General features: G+C 45.5%; 1 protein-coding gene across 1 annotated transcript; it reads right to left on the bottom strand.

Moving 5' to 3' along the window:
• Positions 1-1,064: 1,064 nt before the first annotated feature.
• LOC141601333 (uncharacterized) lies at positions 1,065-2,376 on the bottom strand. The gene is made up of 3 exons (XM_074421606.1): positions 2,065-2,376; positions 1,653-1,718; positions 1,065-1,133 (listed from the first exon to the last, which is right to left on the bottom strand). The coding sequence occupies exons 1-3, from the start codon at positions 2,374-2,376 to the stop codon at positions 1,065-1,067; spliced, it is 447 nt and encodes a 148-aa protein (XP_074277707.1).
• Between the last annotated feature and the right edge of the window lie 7,365 nt (positions 2,377-9,741).

Genomic DNA, 9,741 nt, shown 5'->3' with positions numbered 1-9,741 from the left:
TGTCTAGATCACTTAGTTGACTTATACAACTTTATTTATGTTATTTCCGCTGCGTAGTAAATTGTAATGTTAAGTTTTATATTTAATCGGTTGGCAATGTAATAAAACCATTCTTTCAGTTGAAGTACTTTGGTTTGTTTTAATTTGTATCATTTACCTCGGGCAACCGAGATGGTAACGCTCTCCTTTATTTGGGAATGTCTAGCTAAAGGCTCCCGAATAAATGGGGGTGTTACAGGTTTCCAGATTGATGGGGGAGGTGAACAACCTTAATGTCAACCTGGGGAAGGTGGACGCAGATCTGGCGCTGGTTAGGAGGGAGAGGTTGGCTGCCCAAAAGAAGCTGGCTGAGGAGAAGGCTGTTGCTCAGAAACAGCTGAATGCTTAGAGGAAGGTGGCAGAAGGGCATATGGAAGAGGCTCACAAGGAGGAGGAGCTGCTGAAGCACCTGCTCTTGGACAATACATTGGTTTCCGCCTGGGAAACAGAGATCAAATGCATTAAGGAGTTCGAGGTGGGGGAGCACTCCAACTGGGACCTCGCTGAGGAGGAACGACTGTTTCATGTTGCATATCCAGTCAAGCCGGACATCAGCCTCATCAATGACTTGCTGGGTGGTGACAATGGAGAGACCACTGCTAGGACTGAACCACCAGCTGTTGCGTCGGTCAGGGAGGATACCTTTATTGCCCTGGGAGGGAAAGGTCCATCTGGCGGAGAGGCTGCTGTGGAGCCTAACATCCCTGTGGATGTTACTGCTGATGTCGTCCCAGATTCTGCTGCTGCTGCCTAGTTTAGGCATTTTAAATTTTAATTTTTTATCTTGATGTTTTGTTGGGACCCTGTGTGGTGGCCCATTGTAATCTAACTCTTGGTGCCTGACAACTTTTGGTACTTTTATTTTTGTCTCGTAGGAGGGGCAAAAATATTTGCTTTTGAAGTTCCTCATGCTGAGGGGTGTTTATGAAATTTTTCATTTTGTTCCTTCAGTTGTTTTGCTAGAAATTCTTTTGTTCTTTCTGTTTGTGTGCCGGCTTCGTACTTGTTGAGGTGCCTATGGTGATTCAGGGAGCTTTTTGTCCATCAGGATGCTTGAATCCCTCTGTTTCGACCACGCGGACATTGGGTACTTCCTGCAGGAGAAACATTTTGCTAGTTTCTGTTCATCAGTTAGCCTACTAGGACATTGCCTTAATATTCAACTTACCATATCCACATTCAATCCAAAAACAACGATGTACTTAAAAATGGAAGCAATTTCATAAATCCAAAAAATGGTTTAGGGAGCACAAAGTGTCTTCCCCCAGAGTTTTTATAACAACTTAAAAGAAAGAGAGTTTCGTTTTTGGCCGTTTGAAATACTAAGTACGCTGCTTCCACATTTTGCTCCTTGTGACACCTGTGAAGTTGACACCAAGGGAAAATAAGAAAAAATGGTTTTGACTCAAAGGATTTAAAAAACTACGTTGTAAGTTGTCATTTCCTTAGTAGTATCTCCTGAATTCAGGAGGCTTAGCATGTGTGTACTGAACAAAAGATTTTGCCTGGCGACTTAGTTGTTCCTACTGTCAAAAGAGATGTTACTGTCAGACCAATGCAGGTGATACAGTCAGGCGGTACGAAACAAAATGATTAGTTCTTTGCATATGTACCTTATAAGGGAAGGAGCTTATGGCTCCAGCAAGTGGGTTCTGGGGTTGTCCCCCTTCAAGCGATAGCTGCTTAGCCAATGACACTTTTAGCAAGTTAGTTCATGTTCCAAGGTTTCTAGAGTACTGAATGTTGTGATTCAAGGGTCCTGGGGTGTACCTGCTGATGGTGGAATTTCAGGGTCCTGCACCTGGAACTTCAGACATAATACTTTTTAAGTTGAATGATGTTCCAGGACCTAGGGACAGCTTCCCTGTTCATAGTCTCCAACTTGTATGCCCCATTACCCACGATTGCTTCTATGTGGTAGGGACCTTCCCAGTTATAGGCGAATTTACCTGCACTTTGATTCTTGGTGTTTGGGAATACCTTCTTGAGTACTAGGTCCCCTACCTACAGTGTCCTTAGTCTTACGTTTTTGTTGTAACTTCTAGTTGTTGTCTGCTTGTAGGCTGCCATCCTGATTTGGGCACTGGTTCTTAGCTCGTCAATGGTATCGAGGCTGCTGGCCATTTCCACCTGGTTCCTTTCCTCGGTGGCATTGGCATATCGATGCGTCGGTATTTGCCCCTCAGAGGGAATAACTGCCTCGGCCCCATATACCAGACTGAATGGTGATTGACCTGTTGCCACTTTAGGGGTGGTTCTATCAGACCACAACACGAAGGGGAGCTCATATGCCCATTTGGCTCCTATCTTCTTCAGCCTTCTTTTTAGGTTGTTCATGACTATCTTTTTGCTGGATTTTGCCTGGCCGTTAGACTGTGGATTCCTAGGAGCGGACTTGAACAACTTGATGTTCCACCGGCCGTAGTAGTCTTCCGTTCTGTTGGATATGAATTTTGACCCGTTGTCACATATGATTTCTGAAGGGATGCCATATCTGCTGACTATGTTCCTCTTGATGAAAGATATCACATGCTTCTCCAGGACCTGAGGGAAAACTTCTGCCTATATCCATTTAGAGAAGTAGTCCGTCATCGCCAGCATGTACGTCCTTTTTCCAGAAGCACGGGGTAATGGTCCCATAATGTCCATTTCCTATTTCATGAGAGGCCAAGGAGAGATGATCGGATGCACATGTTCTGTTGGCTGGTGGCTGACAGGGGCGTGCTTTTGGCATTCTTCACATTTCTTGACGTAATCTGTGATATCTTTCCTCATGGTGGGTCAGAAGTAACCCTGTCTTAGTGCCTTATTGGACAGGCTCCTACCCCCTATGTGATTTCCACAATCACCACTGTGGATATCACACATCACTGCCTGTGTCTCCTGAATTGCTTAGGCACCTCAAATAGGGTCCTGCCAAGGACTTCCTAAATAGGATACCATTAATGAGTACGAATCTGGAGGACTTCATTTTGAAGCTCCTAGCGTCTTTCTGGTCAGGTGGTAACACCTCATCGCGTAGCCAACTAATGTAAGGCTTGCGCCAATCATCAGTTAACTCCTGGGGTATGGTAGTACAAAGTCTCCCTGCTTCGTATGTCCATTGGGCGGTGGCAGCCTTACTGGCGTTCTGCTGTTCATTCTGATGTATGGCAGGTTTCATGACATGTATGAATGGTATAGTACCCACTGCCCCTGGAGTGAAGGCTGCTTCCAAGGTGGCGAGAGCATCCGCTTCAACATTCTGATCCATGGGTATCTGCTGGATGTGGAAGGAGGCAAATCGGTGTTTAATCTCCTTTGCCACTTCCAGGTAGGCTACCATTTTAGGATCCCTGGCCGTGTACATGTTATTCACGTGGTTCACAATCAGTTTGGAGTTAGTGTACACTTTGATATGGTTGATTTGCATTTCTAAGGCTAATTGCAGTCCTAAGATTAGGGCCTCGTACTCAGCCTCGTTATTCGTTGCTTTGAACTCACACCGTACTGCCTGTATTATATGTTCCCCCTGAGGTGATTTCAGGACCAGCCCTACCCCTGCTCCCTTTGTGTTGGATGCCCATCAACATGTAATTCCCATACCTGCTCCCTTTTAGCCTCACTTAGGGTCAAGATTTAACTGTCGGCTTGTTCTTGAAGGGTGGGGCTAAAGTCTGAAACAAAGTCAGCTAGGGCATGGGATTTTATGGCTGTTCGGGGATCAAATTTCAGGTCATACCCACTTTGGTGGACAGAGCACTTAACCATTCTCCCTGACAGTTCGGGTTTCCTCATTATGGTTCTCAGGGGGGTAGTTGGTCACGACTAAAATTCTATGTGACTCAAAATAGGGACGCAATTTGTACGAAGCAGTAACAAGTGCTAAAAAGAGTTTTTCTAGAGATGTGTACCTAGTCTCTACAGGTAACAAAGACTTGCTCAAGATGAACGACTATCGGTTCACATTTAAGAGTTGTTGCTCAAGATGTCATAGAACAATCGGCACCTGTCTGAGGACCTTGATATGAACCGATTTAGGGCTGCTACTCGTCCTATGAGCCTATATACGTCCTTTGGCTTCTGAGGAGATTCTAACTGGAGTGCTGCTTTGATTTGCTCCGTGGTGGTCTTTATCCCTCTTTGCGTCCCCAAGTACCCCAGGAATTTCCCCGAGGAGACTCGAAAAGTGTATTTCGGGGGGTTCAGCTTCATATGGTATTTTCCAAGGATCGAGAAGGTATTTTCCAGGTGGGACATGTGTTGTTCTGCCTTCTCAGATTTTAATACCATATCGTCAATGTAGACTTCCATTTTTCTCCCTATCTCCTCCTTGAACATTCTGTTCACCAGGCGCTGATAGGTGGAACCGACATTCTTGAGACCAAAGGGCATCACATTGTAGCCGTACAAGCTTCTGTCAGATCTGAAGGTTGTTTTCTCCTGATCCTTAGGATCCATTTTTATCTGGTTGTACCCACTCAAGGCGTCAAGGAAGGTAAGTAGCTCGTGCCCTGCTGTAGCGTCTACCATGGAATCAATGTGCGGTAGGGGGAACGGGTCTTTTGGGCAGGCTTTGTTAAGATCTGTGAAATCAACACATACTCTCCACTTGTTGTTCTTCCTGGGTACAACCACAACATTCGAGAACCATTTTGGGTAGTTAACTTCCCTGATCTTGCCTGCTGCCAGGAGGTTGTCTACCTCCTGGTTTATCACCTCGTTCCTTTCAGGAGCAAATTTCTGCCTCTTCTGCTGGACTGAAGGGAAGCTGGGGTCTACATTTAACCGGTGTGTAATTACACTTGGATGTATGCCAATCATGTCGCTATGGGACCAGGCGAAGCAATCCATGTTAGTGCGTAGAAATTCAATTATCTGCTCGCGGATGTTACCTGCACACCGCTCCCACCAAAGATCGTTCTTCTTTGGAAACGTGGGTCCAGGACTACTTCGTCAAGTTCCTCCTGGGGAGGTGTGATATACTCCCTCTGGACACAGTTTATGTAATTGCTATGCTGGACTAGCTGCACTGGGTTTCAGAGCGTTTTTGTAGCTATCCCGAGCGATACTTTGATCTCCCCGTATCTCCTTTACTCCCCAGGGCGTATTGTACTTCAGGCTCTGATGGTACGTTGATGGTACCGCTTTCATGTCATGGATCCAAGGCCTACCAAGTATCACGTTATAAGTTGACGGACCATCAATGACCAAGTACCGTACCTGTTTGTTCATACCCCCTGCAAAGGTAGGGATCACTATTTCTCCAAGGGATTGCTTAGTTTCTCCACTGAAACCTACCAAAGGTACTGCCTTCTGCATCAGGTCTTTCTCGATGAACCCCGTGTTCTTCAAGGTTTCCAGCATTATGAGGTTCACAGAGCTTCCTGTATCTACCAATATCTTTTTAACAAGACAGTTCCTTATGGAAATGGTAATGATCAAAGCGTCATGGTGGTGTTCTGCCTCATCGGGTATGTCTGCCTCGTCGAAAGAGATTGCTGGTAGATCCTATCTGCTGACCCTGAGGGAGAACTCTGGTTTATCTCCTTTAGTCTCGGTGGCGTGGCGCTTTGCTGCTGAATAAGTGAGACCACATATTTCCGATCCTCCTATGATGACGCTCACAACCTTTGAGTAAGGTGGATGTGGGGATGGTTGGGCCTGGTCAGCAGTATTGACCTTTCCGATTTCGCTCCCTTGGGGAGCAGGTGATCCAAGCATCCAGCATTGTAGAGGTGTTTTACTTCCTTTCGTAGTACTACACATTCTTCTGTATTGTGGCCAATAACGTTGTGGTATTCACACCTTTTGCTGGCATCTCTTTTGTCGTTCTCCCTGGGTGTAGGCTACTTGGGCCACCTGGCCCTCTACCCTAGTTCCCTGATTGCCTTTAAGACCCCATCAAGTCCAGTGGTGAACCCATACTCGCTGAGCTTAGGTGGAGCCTCGGTGCTCTCTGTTTCTCCTGAGACTTTGTTCACTGTGTTCTTGCTGTAGGGTTTGGCTCTTTCATTTTTCTTCTCCGTTGTGATTTTTTTGCTGGGCGACTCTGTTCCGTACATGTCCCTGCTATTCTCATCCTCCTCTAGGCGATAAGTAGCCTCTGCCATTTGCTTGACTTCCTCAAATATGGCACATGGGTGCTTGGTGAGATCCTTGTACAAATCAGAGTCCCGATGTAGTCCCCTTCTGAAGGCATTGGCTGCTATTGTAGGGTCGCACCTAGGGATAGATATTGTTTTCACATTGAATCTGGCGAGATAATCCCTGGTGGACTCCTCGAACCTCTGGACGTTCCGGTATAGATCACTAGATAATTTTTCTGGCTTGCAACTGCTTGCGAACTGCTGATTGAAGACGTTTACCAACCCTGCGAAGCTGGAAATAGACTTGTTGTTAAGGTTAACGAACCACTAGAGTGCGGCTCCTGACAAGGTGGAACTGAATCCTTTGCACATACATGCTTCCTTTTCAGGCCCTATTGCTGCAACCACCATCATTTTCTGTTTGTACTGGTTGATGTGCTATAGCGGATCTTCTGTTCCATCATACAACGTCATTGTTGGCGTGGTGAACAACTTTGGCATTCTGACAAGGGCAATGCTTTCCACAAAGGGGGAATCCGCATAGCACTCCGGGGTTGCCACCTCCATGAGACGTGGTAACCTGGAACATTGTTGAGTAAGGACCTTATATCCTGCAACTGTTGTTCTACATGGCTTCCTACCCCCATACCCTGGTTGTGGGGTACCGAGTAGACCCCATATGGATTTGGTGTTCCTCCTGACATGTAAGGAGGGACCATGTAGCTTCTAGGTAATGGTGTACTGTTCACAATAGGCCGGAACTGGCTGTCCGGAGTATATGGCATATAGGAGCACATCCCGGGATATGCATTTCCGGCTGACTGTTCCCCTGGATTGCTTCCTGGTACCATTGCGTACTACCGGTTGTTGGTATGGGATCTGGAGTTAGTGCTCCTAATCCCACAGGATTGAGTACCATAGGGTACGTCTGCGGCATTCTTGGTGGTGGTAGAACCCCTGGTGGTTGGATCGTACCCTGGGCGGCCACCGTTCCTGCTGGATATGGGTGGCGTGGTTACCCCTGGTGGCAGCATATCCATGTCGAGCCTGGTTACCAGATTTTGCGGCAGTAGCCTCCCTGAGTACTCCCTGGCATTCTCCAGGCCGGGTGTCGACCTTGCAATCTGCTGGGTCGTTCCCAGTGGTGACACTACATCTATCTTTTCTTGCAAGGACTGGTTGTCCCTTTGTAGCCCTACCACCGCCTGCTGTAAGGATGTCATCCCTTGGAGCAACTGCTGTACCGGATCCGATTGTGACGCTCTTGGGAGACGGGATCCTGTCAGGTGTCCTGGTGATCCTGGGCGCTGCGGACTCCCATCCCTAGTAGCTTGGGTACAAGATTGATAACTAGTGATTTGCCAGCCTTCTATGCTCCCAGATCTGGGATTTTGGGGGAGTAAGGAGGCTTTGCTGATACTTGGGGCTGAGCCTAAGCTGCAGTCACTCTGGTGGTAGGGACCGCCGTTGTTGGAACACCGGAAGTTGCTGGCATCGCCCCTACTACTGGAGTTTGCACTGATGTACTCATCGGATCAGAGACGTTCTTACTGGATCTTGGCATGATCAACTATAAAGATGTTAGGATATTTCGAAAAGAGATATTTTAACCAAGATTTAACCACAATGCCCCACCGTGGGCGCCAAACTGTTTTGATAAGATTTTACCGACTAAAGATTTGTGAGTCATTGCGGCTATTCCAATTAAAATACGATGTTAAAGACTTAAGTAGATCGATAGTAAGAGCATAGCGAGACCGAAAGTAAACAACTAGTACGAAAGAGAAACAAACGAAAATAAAAAGAGACAAACGAAAAGAAAGAGAGACAAACGACACAAGAAAAATGGTGACGCGGGAAACCCAAAATGTGGGAAAAACCATCGGGGGAATGGTATCCCACCAATGATCCACTAGTAGTATTAGTATTCGAGGGTGAACCTAGCTGGAACGATCAGGAGGTACAGCTATGATCTCCAAATGACTTAAGTACAAATGATATAAACGATGTATAAAATTCTAAGTGTGTTAATGATATTGATTGTTGCAAGTGATATATGATTTTCCTTCGAGTGGAGTTCATGATGAATGATAGATGAGCCGTCCTAGAATCTCATGTTTTTTGCTCTTTTATAGCCTTTCTTAAGGGCAGTTGCACGTGCTTCCTGAAAATTCTCAACCACATGCTCCACTTCCTGTGAAATAGGGAGTGGTTGCTCACTTTGTCAAAGCTTCTGCTGATTAACACGATGTTCCTACTGACCATTTCAACGTTCCTGTTGGTTTTTTTATTATTTTGTTCAATCGTGGCCTTTGTGTTACTTAGTGTCTAGGTTCATCCCCCATTGTCCTTCCTTGCGTCCAGCAGCCTGCTGCTTCGTCATTGATCCGTGTGTCTTTATTTTATCCAATTGGGAGTTGTCATGTCATGGTGAGAATGAGAGGGTATTTTTACCCATACATCCTTCTATTTACATTTTTTTAAAAAATGGGTTGTATCCTTTGAAGGATTGCCTACATATTCATTAAAAATGAAATCAAACCTTGTGCGTAGTTCGAATAAATGCAAAAGAATATTTGTTTGAAGCAATATCTTGTAATGAACTTTAGAAAAAAAGCATGAGCTTTACTTACACCTAAAATACAATTCAATTTATTTGATGATGTGAGGATGTCGAAGTGTCAAAATGCAAGAGCATGGTGACATAAGCTTTCTTTCAGCGGGCCAAGGGCCATTTTTATTTCGTGTCGCATGAGCGGCACGTGGGTTTTTACGCGAGGCGCGTTTCCTGTCCTGTACTAAGGGTAATATCATTTCATTTGGTCGAGGTTAGTTGGGTTAGCAAATTCATTCCCATCCAGGTCTCTAATTCTAACCGCACCCTCCGAGAGTATGGACTTCACTAGGAAAGGTCCGGCCTAGTTGGGTTTAAACTTTCCACGTGGATCGACAGGTAGGAGAGCTCTAATTGATTTGAGCACCAAATATCCTTCTTTGATGTTCCTGGGCTTAACCCGTTTATTGAAGGCTCGTTTGATACGTGCCTGATATGTTTGCACATTATGTAATGCTCCCAATCTTCGTTCATCCAAGAGGATGAGTTCTTCATATCGATCCCTATTCCATTCAGCTTCTAGAATTTTACTTTCAAGCAAAATGCGTAAAGACGGGATTTCTAGTTCGACGGGTTGCACAGCTTCAATGCCATAGGTCAGAAAGAAAGGAGTAGCCCCAGTGGGTGTCCTAACTGATGTAAGATAACCCCATAGCATGAAAGGTATTTTGCTAGGCCAATTTCGATTATTGTCGATCATTTTCTTGAGGATCATGACGACATTCTTGTTAGCTGCCTCTACCGTGCTATTAGTTTGAGGTCTATAAGGCGAGGAATGGTGGTGCTTGATTTTGTATTTGATAAGCAATTGTACAGCTTCGGCTTGGAAATGTGACCCGTTGTCACTAATGATCTCATGTGGACAACCGTATCAACAGATGATATTGGTTTGTATGAACCTTGCCGCATGTTTAACCGTAAGAGCAGTATAGGATGCTGCTTCGACCCTTTTGGTAAAATAGTCGATAGCTACTAAAATGAAGCAATGACCTCCTGTTCGAAGTGGAGTGATCTTTCCAA

This window comes from Silene latifolia, chromosome 9 (genome assembly GCF_048544455.1).
Source record: "Silene latifolia isolate original U9 population chromosome 9, ASM4854445v1, whole genome shotgun sequence".
In the NCBI taxonomy this organism is placed as follows: Eukaryota; Viridiplantae; Streptophyta; class Magnoliopsida; order Caryophyllales; family Caryophyllaceae; genus Silene; species Silene latifolia.
This window is presented reverse-complemented; position numbering and strand designations above follow the sequence as displayed.

Bases quoted from the DNA above. Each gene is read 5' to 3' on its own strand.
- LOC141601333 (XM_074421606.1), bottom strand. From the start codon at position 2,376: ATGAACAACCTAAAAAGAAGGCTGAAGAAGATAGGAGCCAAATGGGCA. The intron at 1,719-2,064 runs GTAAGACTAAGG...TTGGCTAAGCAG, and splicing joins CTAGAAGTTACAACAAAAAC to CTATCGCTTGAAGGGGGACA. The intron at 1,134-1,652 runs GTACATATGCAA...TTTCTCCTGCAG, and splicing joins TAAGCTCCTTCCCTTATAAG to GAAGTACCCAATGTCCGCGT.